Raw genomic sequence first — 23634 nt, 5'->3', positions numbered from 1 at the left:
TTAAGAAAAGTTTGCCTCGCAATTCGTTGCAGCCTGACGCATTTTATTATAACCGAATTTTACCAAAAATGTCTTTGCTATAAAGAAGGAAGAATGCGCATTCATCCATGGAAGATGAACTGGGACTTCAGATTCACTATACTATATCCAAGTTTTTACTACATCTGAGTTTAACTATAGCGGAGTTCTGCATACTACCCCACCTGCCAAAGCCTCCAAATGCATGCACAAACAATGAAATGAACAGTGAGCTCAGAGCATAGAAGCACCAGGGTGTCTAGCAAGCCACTGTTTTCAAAATCCCCGACTTTTCCAGGTTTTCCCCGATTATTTGAATTTACTTTTCCAGGTTTTCCCCGATTATTTCAATTCAAATTCCCGGACGAGTGAAGAGGATAAGAATTGTAGCTGCTGATGACAATAAGCACAAACTAATAATTTCAAACAAAAAGCTATTTATTAATTATATTCTGCAGTTTACAATAGTGAAAGGCTGTTATTAGTGTTAATGGCAGGTAAAAACGTCGCAAGTTTACTGCAAATTAAAAGTGCACTGATGCCAGCCTCAGCAGAGTTCTTTGATACTACCAGTTGAAAAATTTCCTATAGGTCCCATGTATCAAAAAACGGCGGTTTTGATTGCTCAAAATTCCGGTGTATATAGGGTGCCCCGATGCAAGGCACCCTAGGTCACGGCCGGTCTCGAGGGTAGCGCGCTCTCCCTCGAGACCGGCCTTGCCTAGGTGTATAATAGTGGCAGCACCCGCGGCTATTAAAGGAAACTGTGTCTAAGTTGCAAACTTTCAGATTGTTGATAAATGCGCAATCAAATTATTAACGAAGCATTCGGTCAAGAAATGTGATAAAATCTGCTATCAAAACGTCATAGCAGCCATGAAATGCCTCCCGAAACGAGAAACTTTGTTTGAAATCCCCGCCCGCGCCGCGGGCGTTGCAGCTTGCCAATCGCCATTATCTTGGACTTCGTTTAAAGCTGTTTTCTTTGTGTCAATTTGCGCCATCTCAAAATGGCTTCACTCAAGCGGACTGGCTGTGCGCGCCAGTTATCAGAAGACCGTTTATGGTCTATGATTAGTTCTCACGCGGCACACTTAAAAGAGCGCGCTGTTCAGCATCTCCCATTGACTGGCGTGACCGGCGCGTCAATTTTTTTCTGGCTGTTTTGAGTTTGCCACCGTGACTGCCGCTTCATGCGCGTCTCCGTTTGCGCTCATGTTTCTCGATGCACCGCTTTGTGCAGAGTTTTTCCTTGCGATGGAGATGCCGGAAAACAGTAAATTGTAACCGTGCACGCAACGAACCTTTGGAAGCCATTAAGAAACAGGTGTGAAACCAGAAGACGCCGGCCACAAGCGTGCCATCGAGACTTGAGTTACAGCTGGTGCCAGACTTGTTAGTGTCCAGCAGAAATGCACCGCAGAATATACTGTGCCATTCTCCCTGACTTGCCAAAACTTTTGATGGTTTCCCTTACATTTCCCCGATTTTTCCCGGTGGATGAAATTTCCCTACCATTCCTGGTTTTCCCGGTTGCTAGACACCCTGAAGCATGCACTGTTACTGCGGTACACACATAAACCAGAATGATGTCCAAATATGGCCCAACAATCACACACACCTGGACGCCAACACTCTTGATGGGCAGCAGGGTCGACGTGAGCTTGTACTGTTGCGAAACACGGCTGAGGAATTCACACTCCTCCTCCGTCGCACCATTCTGGACCCGGTTGATGAGGGAGTGCTTCTACAAAGGAACAAGTTGACAACACTTCTTAGCAGCAAGCAAGGCTTCTTTTTCTGCTTCGTTAAGGAAGACGCCAAGCCACTTTCCACAAATTTAGACACTAGATGCTCTGTACAAATTATTAAATAATAAAAAAAAGCCATTTGGAAAGCAATCAAGCACACCTAAATGAGGAATGGCAAAGCAATCTTCCTCACCAGTCTATACCAACAGATAAAAGGGCTTGTTCTATAGGCATCGGCATAAAATTTGTTTTCAAGAGCCTGTTCTCCAAGAATGAAAACTAGGCTCACGCTTGCATCCAGTTGCACTGAAGTGTGAAGGTCCTAACCATAAAACAAGCAGTCATGAAAAAATAAACGCTTCGTACACTAAAGTAAAATCATGAACCCACCTTCTTTAGTGAGCTAGAGTAGTCGATGATGATCTTGACCAAGACGCTAGTTTCTGAGAAGTCCTTCTCCATGTAAGGCTCATCACCACATAGAACCCTCACGGCAAGTCCAGGGCCTGAAAATACGACGGGCAGCCACACATTAACTACTGTTCAATGCTAACGATAAAACACTGCAAGGCATGAGAGTAATATTTCTTAACAAGTACAACAAAATTTTATAACCGCATTGCTCCCTCACATCCTTTAGTAACGTTTCTTAAATGCTTAACTCTCCCCTGTCTGCGCCTATTCCCATCGATAGCCCGCTATCGATGGTTTCACGATTTAAATTTTCTCGCTTTCAAAGCCCTCCTTGACAAGTGGCATCCTCCAATAGGAAATAGAGGAACACTTCTTTCAGTTCTGCTTTTGATTGAATTATTCCTCTGTGTCACGCCCGTCCAGATGGTCTCTGGAGTCAGCTGATCGCCGATCCTTGTTTACATCATGGCGTCGACGTCGTGCGCACTCCTGCTGCTCGGAAACGGTGTGGTTCCACAGAAGTTGACGCATCGGAGAGTTCGTTTTTGGATGCGAACAGCAGCAGTGATGACTCGAAAGACGAATTCAGCTGTTCAGACTTTAGCACTGACAGAGAAACTACATCAAACTGACTCGGAACGTCGACAGCCAGGCCTCGACAAGTTTCACGTTCGCTCCTCAAAACTTTCCGCTTTTTCTGTGCATTGATCGGAAGAGATTACTGCTTTGAAGGTCACAACTGTTATCTGCAAGGTGACAACATCTTTTGGGTAGTATTACTTGCTGCCGGCAGTGCAGGGAGTCGTGCTTTTCACTAGAGGACAGCCAAGGATCGACCTCGGCGTAGTCGACCTAGACTACTGTTTTTTTTTTTCCAATTCAGCGAATACTGTACACTAGATTTCCAATGCTGCACTGATCCCAGTTGTAAAAAACATATATTTTGAAATTTTTTTGTTTTATTTGTATCGGGTGCTTTTGTGTTGTTGTTTTTTACTACAATTTTTTGCTGATAGTTCATTTTTTTTTCATCCCTTATTCAATAAATATGTTGATTGCACTAATACCATTGCGAAGAGGAATTCCTCCTCTACAATTTGATATTAAACACTCCTGTACCAAGCAAGTTTTGTTAAAGAAAAAAATTTTATTTACACCATCCAAAAACCACCCTTTTTCCCACAGACAAGAAAGTGTTAAGGCACTCTCCTCACAGTTACGTACGATAATTGTCAACAATATATGACCTAATGATTTTGCATCTAAGTTCTGTAGTGGAGCTCATTGCGCATCTTTAGCGTTCAAAATCTCCTAGATGACATATGTTACTGTATTGCTTACAAAAGCATTGTTACAGGGCTCAGAAGCGAATCTCTTGGGCCAGGTATATTGGACAAACGCTGTACAATGTGAACTCGCTCATTTTTTGAAAAAACTCCAGCTAGCACAATGTTTTTTTTTTTAGGCTAATTTAGCATCTTTCGTCGTGCCAATAGGGTGCCCTTTATGTCTATTAGTGAATGCAGCATAAAATGTTCCATGAAACTAGTGAGCTACCTTGGTAGCGTGCCTTCCACCATTTTATTGCAGACGTTTCCACCTTGGCCAGAGTGTTATACCTTTTTTTCTTTTTGTAGCGAAAGCTACACTACTGTAGGTTTTCAAGCCATCAGCGTGGCACCATGGAAAATGAAAAAGAAACGAAAATGAAGACGAAGAAGAAGAAAATGAAGAGGAAAAAGAAGAGGAAGAAGAAAAGAAGAAGACGGACAACTCTGTAGTTGATAGAGGCGAACGACAACAGCGAGTTGCTAGGACAGAAGGTTCGTTCAAATGTTGCGACGACAGCACATTAAATCCAGGTGTCCCCAGAAAAATTTGCTGCAACACTCACAGCTTTCTCTCTATCCCTAGGTTCAAGCATGCCTAAACCCCCACAATTTTTTTATTATATTTCTTGCACCATGTGCCCCTTCGGAATATTAAATGATGCCACATTGTCTATACTGTTGATTTGATAGATCCTGATGCATCTACAGTCGAACCCGGATATATCGAACTCGAAAGGGAATGGCGAAATAGTTCGATATATCGACAGTTCAATATATCGATAATTCGATATACAGAAATCGGCTTGTGACGGCACTTACGATGGGAAAAAACGATACCGTATTTGTCGCGTAATCAACCCACTCGCATAATGAACCCACCCTCCACTTTTGCACCCGAGAATTTGAAAAAAAAAAAAAATATGCGTTAAGGCTAGCTCGCTCACATGCAAGCGACAAGCGGCAGCGACAGAGCGAAAATTTTCAAACTTGTTGGAACTGCGTCCCTCTCGCCGCTCGAGCCACCGCTGCAGTTCAAAACAAGGTTTCTGTGTTGCATGTCGATGGCGCGCGTCAGTCCGTTTCGGTAGTCTCATCCACAGCTCACTGGCAGCGTGCCAAGATGCTGCGATAACGTCAGGGCGGTCAGGGCGCATTTATCTTTTTATAGCTCCTGCAGTGGCGGGGAGCGAACTTGGCAGAGTGCCCGTGATGGCTTGATTGCACAAGCCTGGTTCGATTTATCACGCTGCGCTTGGGGCGGGCGGGCGTCATGATCGAAGCAGCTGACCGCATGCTTTCACTGATTCATACATGCAAGGATAAATGATAAAAAAAAAAATAAATAAACAATCCGAAAAAAAAAAAAAAATCCCTGCCGCTTTTTAATGTCCGCAGCCGCCATATCTTAAGCTACGCCGCGCGTACAGCCCAACAATAAGAAAGGATGACTCTCGCAAAAAAAAAAAAAAAAAAAAAAAAAAGAAAAAAGAAAGAGAGCTGGCGCTTCTAACATCCGCAGGCGCCATAGCCACGTCTGCCGCCGCGCCGCCGCACGTAGAGGGTTCGCAACACACGCTGGAGAAAGCGTCCGACGGCTGTCTGAAAACGGGCTGAGCTGGCTTGGCGCATGCGTTGCGCGTGCTGAAGGAGAGAGATAGCTCTGCAAAAGAATGGGCACACCCACACACATGGCTTGCAAACGTCATGTGTTGGCGCGCGGGAAACGACAACTGCAGATGCGCGCGCCTTTGGGGAATGGGCGCAGCGCTGCCCAGACCAGCCGTCGCCGAACTGTCCCCTCTCATTCCTTCCGCGCGTGGCTTGAAAACGTCACGCGGCAAACGGCCAAGGGTAATGCGACCGTCTTTGGGGAAGGCACGCTTTCCAGTGCGTGGTGCGGAGTTCGATATATCGAACGATCGGTGAAATTGAGTTCGATATATGACGCGGCTTTCCTATACTTTTACATGGAATTTTCGAGGGGATATTTCGTGAGTTCGATATAACCAAAATTCGATATATCCGGGTTCGATATAACCGGGTTCGACTGTATATTACAGTTTCCAATTACTTTGACAGTTAGTAATAATTATTGTATTTGCGAGCAAAAGGCTAACCATCGGTATTTTTCATTTGGAAACCAGTGAAGTGACTTTGCCGAAGACCTGGACATGCCACAAGTTACTTGTACCCATTCGAAATGGTAAATAGAGCCTGAAAGGGTTAATGACAAGTGGCACAAAATTTTGTATCCCTTTGCCTCTTGATGTTCTTCACTTTCTTACTCTGTAAACGCAGATGATAACAGATGAAAAAAAAAAAGAGGAAAGGTGCCTAGAATTATGCAAGTATGGCCAATCTGCACAGGCTGTTAATATTGGTAGTAAAGCCCCAACACAGTCTTGACGAAAAATATAAGAAAAGAAATATGATACAGCCAAATCTGAATAATTTTAGCCAGAAATGAACTCAAAATTGCTTTTAATCATGCGAAGCTGAAATTATAGGGTAACGTTGTTGTTGATGGGCCGCAAGCCTCAGTTTAAACAAACCAGCTGTTCCCATCAGGAAAGTTCAAACTACCAAGCACCCACTGCACTTCCAAGCAATCTTTATAAACCCAAAAAAGCATGCTTCAGACCGGTACACTTCGTGCACCTTGCCCCAACCCAGCAGACTCACCGGGGAAGGGGTGCCTCTGGACAAGCTCGGCGGCCAGCCCCAAGTCCCGACCCAGGGCACGCACCTCATCCTTGTGAAAGTCCTTGAGGGGCTCCACCACACGACCCCGTGCCCGTAGCTGTCGCACCAAGTCAGTGTCGTTGTGGTGTGTCTTGATGGCATCTGCCTGCCCACTGGCCAAGTGCGAAGCACTCTCAATCAAGTCCGGCCTGAGCGTGCCCTGGCCCAGGTATACGTCGTCCGGATTGAGCTGCAACTCTGCAATCACCTCGTTGGCCACCTGGATGGACACACCAGAAGGCCGACTGTCAGCCTCCCACAACAACACCAGCAGTCTCTCAAAACATTAGCTTATTCAACATGTGGAAGTAGTGGCAAGCACAAAACCATGCAGATTTCATAAGACCGTGGCAAATTTCCAAATATACCAAACATATAATTATTAAAGCAACAAAGAACAAAGAACTGCACATAGACATACCTTTACTTGTTAAATAAGCCTGTAAACCGCAACTGATTCATACAAGAAATTTGCGTAATAACTCCTTTCCACAATTCACACTATCTGCAGCACACGCGATCAGATCACCTGACGTTTTCTTTAGGGCATTCAAGGTCTAGTGGCAAAGATGCAACCGCATGCTCTCTCCTAGTCAAAATGAGGTACCCCAGACTGCCCTGCCCGCCACACCCCAATCGTAGTATCATTATTCGATCCATGGCTGAGGTGGTGACAGTATAAACGGGATCACAAGGTGCTTTTCTGCCCTTACGATTTTGAGTAATTAATGTTAACAAAAATCATGATAGAACCGTTTCAAGGTTGTTTCTCTTATATGAATTCCACATTCCAGTTTCTAATTTGCAATAACCTTCCGAGTCCTCACATGAAAACTGTAATTAAACTTGGTTGTGATAAAACATTGCAAACTTTTTTTTAATTTCATTATATATCCAGGTTTAACTTCAGTGCCTAGAATCTCGAGCCACTCGTTCGCCCTCAACTCACATTCACTGCCCATACACATGCACTCTTCGCTGCCTGTCCTAATTATTCGAAGCATGGCCGCAATCCTTAAATCCATGAGAGTTTGATGAAGTTGTGGAACAGTACACGAGTTTGATGAAACCTCGTGGAGTGCTCAAATTATAGTTTTTCCAATAAATGTGAGGGGTCGAATCAACGAGGTTTCGCAGCAGTATCACACTAGTCCACCAGTTTTTACACTCCACAGGATATTCCATGCAACCGTGAAACGCACCCGCATAAATGTGTCCCCGATGATCTTGCGCTTCTCCTCGGGGTGCGCTGTCTGGCAGAGCATCTTGGTGGTGCGCTTGCGCTGGGGCTCCTTGGGGTCAATGGGCACCGTGGTCGTCCCATTGTAGAACTGGTGCGATGCATCCACCACCCGCAACCGCAGACCCAGGTGCTTCAGGGACTGCTCCACCTGGAACAAAATGCACACATGGCGCACTGTTCAGGCTGTCACCACAATGTGGCATTTCTCGCGCAGCATGCTCTGAATGGCACAAACTGTTGCAAGTTCAGTCGGGGAACGGCACAGCACGCTCAACACTTCAAGTGGCTCAGCCTTAGCCACATGTGTTTTTAAATCTCTTCATCTCAAAGAAACTAAGGCACCCATGACCTTCAAAATTTACTAGCCTGACTGTAGAAACAAGCGAGACTTTAATTCTGCTCTCTTATGCCCCCAAGTAGCAGGCCACATCAATGGTGCAGGTGAAGTGCATTTACACACACTCTTCCTCCAGTATACTTTCATGCCACCAAGCTGATTAGAGGAAACTTGTTCCAGCACATCACAATGCCACCAGTATCCTGATAAGCATCAAACACAGGTTTGCTGGAACAAAGAGGATATAAAACAAATGTGTGAAAGCATACCAATACAATGCAACACTGAAGCTTCCAAAGAAGTCTGTTGAATCCCTGGCTTCATCCCACACACAGACCAGCAATGCGAACTCATCAACCTGATGTGCAGCATCTCTGCACACCATGCCAGCACTACAATATGAGCATTAACCCATTCGTTACCGCGAGAAAATGGCTGCTTTTCATAGGCCTTGGAAGATATTTTTTGCCAGTACAAATAATAATGCAGCACACGTTGCTACATATAAAATTGCACAATATAGAATGCTCTTTCCAAAAGCATAAGTTACAAAGCAAAAACTTTATTAAAGAACTCACAAAAGCTTGAAAAATTGCAACTTTTGTAGAGAGTTGATGTAAATAAGACAGAAAAAGTTCAATATCTACAGGTGCATTATTAACATAGAAAACTTAGAACATACATTTTGAAGATCAATGATCCAGGAACACTGTGTAAAAAAATGAACTATGTGTACTGTGCCGTTTTTCAACTACATAAAAAAATCTATAGGTAGAAACAGCCTCATTTTTCGTGCCATTCGGTGAAGCAGTTCCTGGTTTTCATGAGGCACCAAACCAAAACGCTGCAAACTGGCTGTAAAGTCTTGGGGAAAAAAAAAGACAGTGCACTCTTGAGCCATGGTCAAAGGAAGAAACGATGTTGTGTGGTCATGTCTTCCTTTGTCCATTTCTCAAGGGTGCGCTGTTTTTTTTCCCAAGATGAACTACCAACTAGCCCGTTCTTCCATCCTGGCTGCAAAAGGCTAGGTATACATGTTGGATGTGCAGCGGACCTTCAGGAAAGAGTTTTCGTGGAATAAAACCATCCGGACTAAGAGTCAAAGCTCACTAGTAAATAGATGGCGCCATTTTTGGCTAATTATCACCTCGCAACATGTCAGATAACAAAGCCGACAATATGGTTCAATATTTGACTTAATAGAAGTTTTTTTATCACAAAAATTTGATGTTAATGCTGCATTATGATGAGTGCGACATTCTTTTTCAAGCGCAGCCGCTACAGCCTCTTTCAAAACAACACATGCACATTAGTTTTCAAAAAAGTCCATCAAAAATCATAACATCGCCAGAGCGAGAAAATTTCAACTGGTTCTACAAATGCAGTGCCTAGACCAACCACTGGGTGGCGCTAGGAGCATGAGAAATGATTCCAACATTTCGAAATCGGCGATTTAAAGCATTGATCACTGGTGATCAATTTGAATAGGCGTGTAACGACAGTCCTCACATTACTGCGTGCAAATGCAATGCAAACACTATCCACAATGTGGAACCCTAAATGCTGTGGTACTGCATCCTAATGGGGCACTTGGAAACTGAAGCAGCTTCTTTTAAGAAAACATTGTGATGCTAAGCTTTAAAGAAATAAAGGCTTTATCCTGATACTAGCAACAAGAAGCTCTGCACATCAATTTAGCTCTTATTTTTTTAAGTATTTTACGCAAGAAGTCAATTACCGCAGTTGTTTGACCAATCCTGTGAAAAGGCAGTGTGCCTATTCCGCTCCACACCCCGGTGCTCAGTATGTGTTTATCTTCGAACAAGTGAAGATATCCTACTACCATTGCCACACCTGCCGTCGCCATTCATGGTCGGCGTAAACGCACCAACCCACCTGTGCGCTCTCGTCCTTCCGCATGAAGCCATTGTCTATGTGCAGCGCAATCACTTGGTCCTCCCGCAGGGACTTGTGCAGGAGGGCAGCGCACACGGTGGAGTCCACGCCCCCACTCACCAACATCTGTACCAGAAGGGGAAGACAAGAGAGATCAGAAAAACCACTTGCACAAATTCTTGTTCCACAACAGGATAAAAAGCAGCAACAAAAAAAAGAAAGCCCAGCATAGCTGTTTGCCAAGGACAATATAAAACTAAGGCTGTGACCTGGCTGCCAGAGAAAAATTAAAATCACATCTATATGAGCCAGCTGTATGATTTTCTTTTCAAGGTAAGCTCAAGCCCACTTCAAATTATTGCAGGAGAAAGGGAGGAGGAGGGTATTCAACAGCTGCTTTTAAACCCTCCAGTTTCCTGGTTTTGGAGCTTGTTGTGCTGCAAATCTAGGAGGAAATAAAAGCATGACTGCAAGCAACTAAAATTCAAAGGGTAAGGAAAAACCAGAAAAAAAAAAAAAAAAAAAAAAAAAAAGAAGGATGCTCAGGATCAAGTAGAGAAAATAAACCCCAATGCCTCCTTGCCTTTAGAAACACCCAAGCAGGGCACAACCTTACAAAATGTGAAATTACGAGCGTCATTCCTCTCGGAGGCAAGCTGCAATGAGCGAGTGCACTCCACACATAGCACATATTTTTTTTCGCACTGAAAAATATTCTTGTATATAGTACAATCAGGTATTAAAAAAACAAAGAGAGAAAGAGGCATCAACAAGAGTTGATTGCAAGGTGCTAGTGGTTAAAATATTTACTGTGGCAATGTTTTCGTCTACAAAGCAGGCAAACATTGCCCAGTCTTTCATCAAATAAATTTACCATAACGCAAGTGTTTCTTGCCAGAGCTTCTGGGAGACATTCAACAAATCAAACTTTTTCCAGTCCAAGCTTTTACTGCATGCCGAATTCACGAGACTGGCGAGTGCCCACACGCGTGCCATTACAGGGCCCACAGTGCAATCACAGTCAGCCATCCACCCCCTTCCCTCCCTGGGAAAGCGCCATTTAAGCCATCTTGGCTCTGGCACGAACACAATGGTATTACCAAGCCCACTGACCAGGACTTTGTTCTGGCCCACAGTGCGCCGGATGTACTCGATGCACTCGAGCTCCCTGCTCTGGAGGGTGAAGTTGCCTGACAGGCCCGCAATGTCGTAGAGGAAGTTAGAGAACATGGCCTTGCCCTTGGGGGTCAGGTCAACCTCAGGGTGGAACTGGACGCCATACACCTTCATCTTGTCATTGGCTAACGCTGAGCATGTGGAAAGGGGAGAAAAAAAGATTAAGTACATGAAGCTGACTACTGCCATCAATGCTAAAAGTGGAACCGGAGTTTCGGCAATGTATCAACTCAAAGACATCTCAGTAGAGCAAACAAATGACGGCAAAAGCCTAGCCAACATTCACAAACCTTTATGAGCCCAAATGCTCTTGCAAACCAATGAAATTTCGTACAAATAAAAATCTGAGGAGGACAGCAGTCTCTGCACAACATTAAGGTACAGAGGGAAGCTTCTAAAGTGGCAGCTTCAAAATCCTATTACTGAACATCAATAAAGCACCGCCGGAGTGGTGCAGTGAGGGTTCTCGGCTACTATCCCCAAAGATGCGGGATTGAATCCCGGCCGCGGCGGCCGCCTTTCAATGGAGGCGAAACGCAAGGCGCCCGTACGCTGTGCAATGTCAGTGCTCGTTAAAGAACCCCAGGTGATCGAAATTTCCAGACCCCTCCACTACACGCCTCTCATAGCCTGAGCCACTTTGGAACGTTAAACCACAAGAACTAACCAACCAACTTATATAAAAGCAGGCTGATAATTTAACCCTCACTGCATTCTTTGATGTCAAGAGAAGCCAGCGGCATGCGTTTTAAAAGCAAGTTCCATGAATCGAAACATTTAAAATGGCGTTCACAGAAAACTTGCATTATATGTTACATACATGCTGAAGGGACTGATCTATATGAATCTGACATATTTTGACAAGCACACATGAACATACATGTTCCACGAATTGCATGACTGTGAATTCATTAATAAATGCTTTTTATGAGCCTCATCAACCACCAATTTAGACCGACTTGGGTTCTTCCATGTGTGCTGACACACACCAAGCAGCACATTACCATTTTTGAATTTCATCTCCGTCAAAATACCACTACCTTAGAATTCACAGCCAAACACCAAGCCCATTGCTCCAGGTATCTCGTGACTAGTAATGGGAAACACAACTTAGCTCATTTCAGCTCAGCTATAAGCAAAAAGAAGCACTTTTTATTGGCCATTTACTAGCATCCCAGAGCACATCTTCAAAGCATGCTAACAGATTGAGAGGAATGCTACGAAAGATCCGCCAACTAAGTCAACTAGAAACAATGAAAATTACAGCAATGCCTAAAGTATGACAAAACCAAGAGGTGCTGCGCAGGCCAATTAATTTTACAGCACAAAGTACACTGGAATTCACTTTGCCCACAAGCTACAAAAGACATCCAAGTCTGACTCCGGATCAACCTTAACCACCTGACTGAGTTCTTCCAATATATATACACCCAAAGATTGTCACCCAGGTATTTTCACTTACCACCAGCAAGCAGGAACTAGAATGTACCTGAATAATCTCGAGCACATTTCTCTACAAATAGCAGACCTAGCACACACAAATAAACTGTGCTCGGCTAGGCGAAGCGTCTATGGCCAAAAAGCAGTCTGCAGAATAATGTGCAGAAGGAACAAAGAGACCCATGGCTGCCCACCTGCGATCGTAGACCCCGATGTGGCGATGACCTTGAAGTTCTCAGCTGGCTTGTCGACACTGTCACCATGGGTCAGAAGCGCCTCCTCTTCCTTGTCCATACCTCTGTGTAAATAAAGACAACACATTCAGCACACGGAGAATACAGCCTCAAGAGTGCATGGGACAATGGTTAATCCTCCACAACACGCAGACCTACAGAAATGATCCCAAAAAAGGTGGCTGAAGACAGCAACACACGTCCAAACAGAACCAATCAGATGCTGTAAAGTCGTGGTGGAAATGAATAAATGGAATTAAGTAGGATTATTTGGCTGTTTCCCATTTCAGTGGTAAAGTTCCTGTTAATTGTAATTCTTCGTACTGGTCAACAATATAGTCTGGACAAGCCGATCCAGTGCTACTCATCCGTAGGCCTCTCGATTGGTTTTGTTGCCGCTGCACCTCTGCGTTAGGCCTATGTGCAATCAGTGTTTCAGCATGATGGACAGCGTCAAGAAATGGCCACACCAATACGCTCGCGCTAAAAAAACAAAAACAAAAAAGATGCAGGTTTTTCAGAAGCTTAAAAGCAGCCTGCCTAAAGAGATGTTGTGAAGAAGTTCGTCATCCTAAAGTCAACACTATCGCAGATCATGTAAAAACAAAGCTGCCATTCAAGGGGCTTGTATCAAGGATGGGACATTCACTCCAAACCGACTGCGAATGAGGACAACACTGTATGAATAGAAAGGTTCTTCTTCTGTGGTTTAAGTATGCACACAGTGCCAGTTTTCCGATAAGCAGAAGGCACGGGAGACAAACCTGCAAATGAGAGTCTAAAGTTTCAGTGCCAGCTATGGATAGCCAAGCTGATTTAAAAAACCCCGTGACCTCTTCAAGACCATCTCTAGAAAAAGTGCTGAAATGAACAGAGACCTTTGCACCAACTGGCAACAGCGGAAGCTGCAGATTTTAAGCAGCTATGAGCTGCGATGCTTCAATGCCAATGAGATTGACTATTTTTTTTTTATAAGGCCCTTCCGCTAAAGACTCTTGCCTACAAGGCCAAAGCCTGTATAAGTGAGAAACTCAGTAAAGAGCTCGTTGCTGAATTGGTGGATGCAAACACGTCAAGGGATGAAAAGTTGAAGCTGCTGGAGGTACGGAAGTCTAAGAAACCAAGTTGTTTCAAGGGCATTCCAGACCTTCCTGTTAAATACCATGCTAATAGAACAGCATGAATGACTATGAAAATTACCAAACATTAGCTGCGAGCGGAAGACGCGCAGTTTACTGGCAGGCAGGGCAGGGAAGCTGTCACTGTCGTGAATAATTACTCCACCCATGACCAGCTTGAAGGACTGAAATCATCAGTCTCGAACTTCTGCCGGCCAATGCCATAGCCATCGTCAAGGAACCAATGGATCAAAGAGTAAACCAGGACATCAAGGTCTACTAAAGCTGCCAGCTGCTGCCCCTAATGCTGCTCTGTGTGAACATAGAGAAGGATGTGTGGACACAGAGAATCGCCCAGGCGCCATGTTAGCCAAACGATCGCTCCTCGTTTTTGACAGCTTCCGTGGTCGCTTGACGGATAGGGTTAAAGAACACCTGCGCAGTACATGCACAGACATGGTAGGAATTCCGGACAGCGTCACCGACCTGCTGCAACCCCTGGACGGCAACATCAATCGGCCTTTTAAGTTTGGATTCCAAAGACAGTACTCAGAATGGATGGCATGGTGATCACGACAAAACGCCGACCGGGCGGCTCAAGAGGGCACATCGCTCGCGACTGTGGTTGGTTAAATTTTGTTTTGTACACGTGGAACTTTGTGTCTACGGACATTGTATCCCGTAGTTTCAAGGTGACCGGGATTTCAAACAGTTTAGACCGGACTGAAGTCGACTTCGGTGCCCAGTACAGCAACAGCTCGTACTCGGAAGACTTCGCGAGTAACAATTCAATAGTAAATAAATGCCACACATTCGCTGATTGGTCTGTTTTTACTTTAAAGATTTTTTTTGTATGTCGTGTCTATGGGCTGCACTCCCAAAATTGGCCCTTGAATCTGGAAAAAAACAGTATGACCCTTACACGCATTTATATGGTGATTCCTTCTTTTTTTTCTTGGAGCCCACATCAGTAAGGGGTAGTGCAATTTAAATTTTAAGAAAATTAATTCAAATATAGGTAGATATGGCTGACATTATGCTGGAATACAACATAAAGGAAACCAGAGATTCATCAGTTGCAAGCAAATGCCGCAGCAGAAGCATTACAAGAAATGTTACTATCGAATATGATACTGCAAATGTCCCGCAAAAATCCACAAATGCCCTGCAAAAATTGAAGCGTGTCGAAATATAACGACAAAGCATTGCCCACTCACTTGAATAATGGGGATTTCTGATCCACCTGGATCTTGAACTGCCCGTCTTCCCTGGAGTCCTTTTGCGTCACCGTGCCCCCAAACTCCCGGTTGATCATCTAAGAGACCAGAACGAGCAGCAAGACGACAAGTGAAAGAAAAGCAAGCTTGCAAAGAATGTATGGACACAACCAAAATGTTACAACCGGCTGGAACCAAGACGAGGCACCCCGTGAACAATGACACAGCATAACTGATACAAATCAATGGCATGAAACCTTCTATACTCCGTAAAAGCAAAGCTCTGCAAAAAGAGCTTCTCTTACCCATATCTGACACTTGGGCATGGATGTGGAACCAAGATTTCCTTTGCAAATGCCCATAAATGCCTTATAGTATATTGCCATGCTTAGATCAAATCCCCAACTCGCATCTCTCCCTGGGTAATAATGTGTTGCCGCCAAATATAAGTAAACGCATGCTCTATCAACCTCGGTTTGCAGTTCCCTATGGGATGGCATGAGGGTGTACATCCAGCACAAAGCAATAAACACTCAATAGTGCATTGCAAAGCCAGCAGTCGGGAGAAAATGGAGATCAAAGGCAATAGAAATGCCGTCCCTGCAATTAACCCAGCTGACCAGTAGCCAACCAAACAGCTGTTTGGTAGCTTTCGATTCCAGCACGACACATGAGACTGTAAATAAGTCAGGTAAGACGCGCACAACAGCATTTTTATTTGGCAAAACCAATTTACGAACGAAGCAACAATTTTCAGTTTTCTTTTTGGCAAATCAAGCTCCAGCCATCCTGCTGGGAACTAGCACTGGGCGCATACTGCCTCAAGCTCGGGCAGAACTATGTTAGACTCAGTATATAGGTCACTCCTAGTACTGGTCAACACTCACCCATTTTGAAGGGTCATTCTTGCAAAAGAAAAATTTAGGCTTACACATGGCAATATATGGTAATGTCATAGGACTATTTCAAATACATATCATTTGTGGATGTTAATGGCCCCACAGGCTTTGCGGCAAACATAACTATAGCAGTGCTAGTGAAAACATCAACTAAAATATTTCGAGATATGTCGATCTACAATTCTTGCACCTTGGCTCGTTTGATAACAAGTCTACTGCTGGCAGCATAGTCCCTTCAGTCACAAGTCGACAATCCCTTGAGATAACAAGTTTGTAAAGCTCATAACTAGGGAATGATCAGTATAATCTGCAGCATAAAGCTCACGGGGCAAATTAATAGTACACTTAAATACTGGAAACTCGGTTCAAATATTAAATCTGGACATCCTCAATAAGATGACAGCTATTCCCACAGCCATTGCAGGTGGCAAAGTAGGGGCTAGCATTACGTAAGAAATGCACCCATTATATTTGCTACCAAAGCATAAATACTAGTCACATGCTATTCCATACAGTAACTACTAGGTACCCTCCCCCATTTAACCTTTTTGCAATCTAGGTGAAAAAGAAGCCTGCTCATATTGCAGGTAAATTCATGTGATGAGTCCTGAAATGACAGCATACCTGCATTCCATAGCAGATGCCCAACACAGGAAGGCCACACTGGAAGATCTCTGGGTCGTACTTCGGAGCATCGGGCGCATACACCGACCCAGGACCACCGGAGATTACGATGGCCCTGGCCAATGCAATGGGGGAAAAAAAAACAACAACAGACAATATGAAAACAATGAGAAACAACAGAGACGTGGCAGTGCTAGCCCAAAAAGAGCAAAAAATGCATTGAAGACCTAACTATGTGATAGGAATACAGAAACAGTTCAATGTGCAGCATATGAACAAAGGTGGCGCAGTTTGCCATGATCTTGCGCAGCTGCAGTTCCTTCCTAGTCGTCGTTTATTACAGAGGCAAGTAAGGTAAAGTTTTTGCAAGCTGTTTTGACATTCAATATGACCTGAACAAATTGCAATATACATCGTGTAAGCAAACTGCCCGTTTCCCACTGCTGGGCAGACTCCACAATCGCTTCTTACTTACAATGGTATTTTCGCAAACAGGTTAAGCTCATAACTAACAAGGTGTCAAAGAGTTTAATATATTCCTTCAAAAACAGGAAAATGAAGGAAGGTATTCCTTATTCTTCTTCTGTTTGTCAGAAGGGAAAGTAACTGGTTAATGGTGTTAGACTGAACATGCTTTGACAAAAAAAAGCTGCAGAGCTCATTCCCACAGCTCTTATCAGAAGCAAGCTGCCTTTCAAATTTGTTAAGAACAGTTATCTCCCAACTAAAAGGAATGCTTCATTATTTTACTTTTAACCAAAAAAAAAAAAAAAAAGGAAAGAGACAGCGCAACAAATATTTTCATACACCTTCCTTAGTTTTAAAAAGACTGCTAGCATTTTATGCAGCCAAGGCCCACTCCGTAAGTGTGTGCCAACTCATTTCGAACCCACCTGTAGCCCTGGCTGACAAGCGTTTTGGCACTGGTGGACAGCGGCAGCATCACAGACTCGACGCAGAGCTCACGAATGCGCCGGTCAATGACCTTGCCATACTGGGCGCCTGCATCCAGGATGGCCACCCGCTCACTGTGGAGCACCCCATTGAGGTGGCCCTCGCTCTGACCCGTGTCGTGCATTCCGCGCTTCGTCCCACAGCAGCACTGCATCCACAAAACACACCACAACACAACAGGTCACGACCGGCCTACATATGCAAAGGATGGCACTCATTCAGCATTACAAAACAAGCATATGCAGATGGGACACAGGAAAATTACAATGCACGCAACACTGCATCGACTAGAAATTCATCAGAAATTTCAACACCACGTTAGTATGCAGGTTAAATGACAAAATACATCCTTACGACGGCCGATCTCAGAAGCTACCGTTAATTGCTTTGCATATTAACCAGATGTTAATACAGAGAGCTTCACAATAGCATAGAGAGCTTCAAAATGCAGACTTATATAATATGTTGGTGCAGAAGCATGGAATAAAATTGCTGCTGATCTGAAGAATGCCAATTTCTGCAAGAAGCTGAAAAACCACTTCCTAATGTTAAATGCCAAAGATTGTAATCTGTATTAGATTGTGACTATGAATATTGTGCAATCACCGATACTGTGTTTACAGTCTGCTCATGTGTAAAACAAGCAATGTAGTGGTTTGCCTCCAATAACTTTATGTGCTACTCCACCTTGTGTAGTGCCTTGTACCCCTACTTTGTACCTATGATAACAGTACCTTTTCTAACCAGGTACCCTTCGCAACGGCTCCTCGTGACAATATGCTTTTAACTGCTGGACCCATGACCAGCCTTCGGCTGTGGATCCAAGCAATGGTCTGCAAATGTTTTGTACTTAGGGAGGAAATGATTTTATAAAACACTGAAAGTTAATTCTGGAACACTGTCATGCAGATGCACACAGCTTTCAGCAACTTTTCCATTGAAAAAAAAATTACTGTAGCTCTGAATGCTAAAGCAGCACCTAGGTTTCAAAATGTGCCACATAATGAATGGCTCCAGGTTAATTTCGATATCCCACGCATCCAAAGCATCAGTGTCAAGGCATTTTCTACTGATTCCTATCGATGCTATCATCACTGCCAAGAATCAAACCTACAAGCTTATGCAAAAAACACAAAATGCCGCTTCAACGGAGCCAGCCCTATAGGTGCTGTCTACAAGAGGCCCCAAGACACCAGTGCAAAGTGAAGAACACTTACAGAAATTAAGCTTTTACATGAGCCCCCAACCCAAAAAAACTAGCTCTGATATTTGACAAAATGCTGGCAGCAATGTATATTATGCCCATGGTTCCTGTGCAACCGCTAAGCAAGTCAGCTTGTCTTATAACACATCTGCAAGAGCTCAAAATACCCTTCCCAACTAGCTTATTATCTACAATGAAATGAACTGCAAGAAGTAATTTACTAAAGCTAGCTTCTGGACAAGTCGGTCATTTTTTCTGCATAACTGCATGACTTCATTGGTGGTCGTCTTTTTTTTGCGCTGTAGTTATGTGGTGTAAGGAGTAAGACAACAAGCGCAGAAGAAAATATTAAAAAAACTTGCACAATGTCCATACTGATTGTGAAGTTCGGCGAACTTTCACGCCATTCAGTTTCCCAAAGCGTACGAACCGAGATAAATACTTTGAGATGTGCACCTATCCTCGGTCACGGCGACTACCAATTTTGTGGAACCACAGACGCACGATGGCAGCTATATTGTTGCCGGCATCCCCTGCTGCTGCAGAGCACTCATTTCCTTCTCGTCTTGCCTTCCTACCATAGCTGTCACTCCAGCGTGCAGCTTCATGCAGTGTACAGTGTTGAATGTCATATCAGAGACGTTTTCTTTTGTATGCATTCTCGTATTGCTACATGTGCGTCTTTCCCTCGGCTCATGTGCATACAGCCTTGTGGGGTAGCAGATGTGCAGTGGCTGACCGGTGCGTGCGCGATGAAGCACAATGGGTCATTGAGCTGCAGGTGCTCAAGAGAAGGGCTTGGTCAAGTTGGAATTTCCACATAGCGTTTGAGCCCTCATTGACAGCTTTCTGCCTTTTTTTTACAAAAGAACTTCAGCTGTTGTTCACGCGGCATACGTTGGTCCCGCATGCACGTGTGCGAAAGAAAACAAGGAAAAGCAGAGGTTCGGAATGCAGTGACGTCAGTGCCGTTCGTATGTTTGCTTCGGACCTCTCCTTTCCCAAGTGTATGTGCAGTTGATATCCTTTCCCCAGTCTTTGATTGGTGAGAAAGGTTGCCTTATTGCTTATTGGTTGCTGTCCCCGCCAAGGGCGGAGACAGATGGCTTAAAAGTAAGCGCTCTGGGTTAAGCCAGCGCTGATTTCGTCCGACCAATGGGTCAGTCATGTAAATAGTTTTCTCCTTGCTTGTGTCTTCTTTTTTATTTATGTGTAAATAAATAGTTAATCTTTCTGCCGTGCCATCAAGTAACGTGATTGTTGCGAGCCTGAATCTTCAATTTATAAGAACATCCATATCTTCAAGTGTTTCCTCACCTGGCCACCTGAAAGGGAAACCCAACTCTGATCTTCAAGAAAATGTCAGCAGCAGATGCCCTTGCAAGAACTAGGTCAATCATTTACTCTCTCAGCCTCTGTGATAAAATGTGCACACTAGTCTGCATTCAGCAACCATTCAATATATACAGTACGGAAGGCAGATATCAAATTCAAATGAAGGATGACTCTCCCGAATTTGAAATTTCAGGACAACTGAGTGCACATGTCACCTTGTTAGCTTCCTGGACAGTTCCAAATGATGAGTGTGCCCACACATATACACTGTAGCCCACAGAGCTTGTCTCTAAACTATGAAATGGCAAGCTAGTCTGTACTTTACTGTGGATACAGGTCACTTCTAATGATAAAAGGGAAAAACAACTTGCATTTTTTATTTACAGCTACACCAAGCCTATAAAATGTGCTGGAAGAATAGTCATTAAAGCTAAACTATTTTAGCAGCAATGCCTACTGGAAAAGACCAAAAGACCCAAGAAAACGTTTATTCTAAGGCACTCTAAGAAAACTTTAGAGAGTGATCCAGAGGATTTACACACATGCATTAGCTACTTCCTGCCACTGTACTTAAAGGCTATAAATACAAACAAATAGACAATTTCACACAAACGCACTTTTGCAAGACATGTAAAGACCAAATATGTGCAGCTATTGCTCCTAAATAGTTCCGTGTTTTCGTTGCATCGCAGACAGGCAAAGGAATATATATACACGAAATGTACAAAGGACAATATCAATTTTTGCCATAAATAAATTATTTTTTACTGACTTTTCACAACTCTGCTGATACTGACTAGCAGCAAGAAATGCACTCATTGCGCAGCAATTTTGAAGCGAAAATGGATCTTTTTTTTCCCCTTGCCACTCCATTCAAACTAACGACATCAGCAATGATGCTCGTGACTACAACAAGAGAATTGAACTGCTGCCACTGACAGGAAACATAAAAATACTTCCTAGTGAAACAGCCTGCCGTGGTGAAACTTTCATTTAATTTATAGAAATTTTCTAACATATAAAAAACTGTTTGCAGTGAAAGTATTAAAATGCAGTAATCAATGAACACAACCTGAACTCCGAAAAACCACAATAGCCTTCACAATCTGCGCCAGAAATTCCTCCGACAGGCAGCATTGGAATAATTCCTATCCACTACAACTAGAAATCAAGGTTACACCTTTTTATATCCTCTGACAAAGTCTCCTAAGGCTACTCCCAACTGCTCAACACAGCAAAATGTTTTGCCACTTCACTGAAAGCCATTCAAGACCACATGAAAGAAAGTACTAAATAATGAGCTTGTAGTACATGATAGTGGGGGTAACAACATAGCAGATGAGGCTAAATATACAAGTTAAAGAGTTGCAGCAACTCTGCAGAGAGTCAAGTCATAACTCCATGGATTTCATTACAGCCCCTGAATTCACTGTACCTGTACAGGCTGCTTAACCTCGACAACTTTTTGTGCATAAGGAGAGACTACGCACTACACGACACTAAGGTCGCTGGACCAATGACAACTCTGTAGCTGATGTAGTACAAGTTAGAGTTGTCACACTAGTATATCACTGCAAAACTGTAACCAAGAAGCCTACTCCTTCCTTAATATGTCTGCAAAGCTTGTTGATGAAATGCCATTGATTTAAAGCTGTTCACACTGATCTTCAGACAGCTTCCAAGAATTTAATGCAGGAGTGACCGAGACAACATATTGCCGCTCCCAATCGATATGTGCAATCTAAAGGAGCCTGCCACCGTTATCACAAAGTACACACGAATTAATACAGCGTTTAGTCTACATTACTATTTAGGAATGTACGATCATGGTCCCTATCGTACGAGCGTAACACACCTGTCAGCTAGCTGTTGCTGGCCAAGAGTTGTGAAAAATCCACTGTAATCTGTGGTAAGCACGCTAGGTCACCATTCTTCCTGACCAAGATGTCATCGCCTGAAAAGTCAGTTTGACTCGAGTGGCGCGACTAGGTGTGTTAATGGAATGGCGCAGTGCCAAAACGGTACTACAGCAACTATTGACGTTATTGGAAGCACGGCAGCTGTGGTAAGCAATGCCACTTCTCTTTCGTGTGAACATAACTGTGTTTATCGGGAGTCACCGATGAGCTAATAATGAGGCGAAAGATAAAATCAAAATCGCCATTCAGTCTTTATTGTTGTGCTTCCATGCATCGATATTTAGCTTCCATGCCAACTAGTTTTGTTAGTATCAAATACAGCAAGTAATGCAACGACAGACGCGCACGTCAAATCTCCGACAACCTGCATCAGCAGAACTCGATCCACCGCATCTGTCATCTCGTAAAGCCGATGGTAGCAGCTGTGACAGCGACACCCGTCGCACTTTTCCCTTTGCTAACTGGTGTAAAAAGCAACGGCCGGCAAGCGTCAGCACAACCAACGAGAGAGCACCCTGGGGTACACACGGGGGTGAAAAAGAGCCAAGCGGCTTTTAGAGTAAGCCAGTTCCAATTCAAACTAAGCCTAAGCACTTCACAAGTACCAGAAAAAGCGTGACGGTATTGACAGGCCCGCCTCCACAGCAACTGCACACCAGTTATCGACGTGCCAAACAAAAACAGTAAGTGCATACGCAACGCCAGCAACGCAATGCACACGCGACCGAGAGAGCGTAGCGCGCGGAGGTGAGTGAGCGAAAATAACCGGCCGCTATGCTTTCTGAAAGCAAGTGGGTCCAGTGCTGTTGCTCATGGCCTGAGATCAACGGCTCACCTCGAAGTTCCTGACCGCGAAGGCGTTTGGCGCTACTGCCCCTTGCAGCTTCAGGACTAGAAGCGCTCGCAAGAAATTTCCCGAAGATCTGAAAATCGTCAATGTAAAACCGAAGCAATAACTTCGGCGGTTCCTTGACGGGCCAGTCGAGAGCAGGTAAAGAGTGAGCAGTCGGCTACAGCCGACGCGGGCTATGAGAGTTTCTTTGCTATGTCGCTGGCAAGGTTAAGTCCGAGGCAGGTGAACACACATCCAAATCACCTCACTGCAGCGAGAGCAGGGTGCATACACTCACCGTTAGCAGAGAGATTTTGTCAAGTAGTGAGGACGGGACAGTAATCACTACTGTTCCGGACAGATAAAGCGCGTGCGCAGAGGACAGCGCTCCAAGCGGTTGCGACTCGTACTTTCCAAGTTGTGAAATTGCCGCTCGTTTATTGCGTCTCGCTGGTTTCTGCGCGCTTCTCTCAGGGACATCAGCGTTATCGGAGGCGCTGAGAGGACTTCATTGGCGCACTAGTAAAGTCTGTGCAGTTTGGTGGGCGCTAAATGATGTAGAAGGTTGCAGAAAAAAAAAAACAGTACGACGTCGGACCAAAACCGAAACTGCTTTGAAATTCCCCGCGTTTTTTAATTGCACGCATATCATCGTTCGTGCATTAAAAAAGTAATGGGGCTTTCTTGCTTCTTTTGCAAACTGAAGAATGAGTCTCCGTTTACAGTAATAGCGTGACGCCGCTTGTATGGCACAGGGAGCGTTGCTGAGCCCACTCAGAGATTGTAATTCGTGCACTTAATTGCAACAAATAAATAGAGCCTGCAGTGCCCTCGTACCAAAAAAAAATGTTTGTAGTACTGCGTGCAATGTAATGCTCCAAGCGATTTCAATTAATTAAAAGAAAAGTTTTGTATACTATGCTATAACCGTCGTGGTTGATTTCCAATAAC

The 23634-nt window shown here is 44.1% G+C and overlaps 1 protein-coding gene across 2 annotated transcripts in view; it reads right to left on the bottom strand.

Moving 5' to 3' along the window:
* Positions 1–23135, bottom strand: part of bur (GMP synthase burgundy) — a 35504-nt gene extending 12369 nt beyond the window's left edge. The window contains exons 1-11 of one of the 2 annotated variants that reach the window (XM_084598092.1): positions 22982–23135; positions 17333–17541; positions 16440–16554; positions 14917–15014; positions 12543–12646; positions 10846–11039; positions 9733–9858; positions 7459–7647; positions 6197–6476; positions 2160–2275; positions 1640–1765 (exon numbers count right to left, since the gene is read on the bottom strand). In XM_084598092.1, coding sequence (XP_084454218.1) covers positions 1640–1765; positions 2160–2275; positions 6197–6476; positions 7459–7647; positions 9733–9858; positions 10846–11039; positions 12543–12646; positions 14917–15014; positions 16440–16554; positions 17333–17517 — 1533 coding nt within the window. In that variant the 5' untranslated portion in view covers positions 17518–17541; positions 22982–23135. The other variant, XM_084598093.1, reaches the window with a different exon arrangement.
* Between the last annotated feature and the right edge of the window lie 499 nt (positions 23136–23634).

Source organism: Amblyomma maculatum, chromosome 3 (genome assembly GCF_055883805.1).
Source record: "Amblyomma maculatum isolate TAMU_Amacu chromosome 3, ASM5588380v1, whole genome shotgun sequence".
NCBI classification, from domain to species: Eukaryota; Metazoa; Arthropoda; class Arachnida; order Ixodida; family Ixodidae; genus Amblyomma; species Amblyomma maculatum.
The sequence above is the reverse complement of the archived record's forward strand: the minus strand, read 5'-3'. Positions and strand labels throughout refer to the sequence as shown.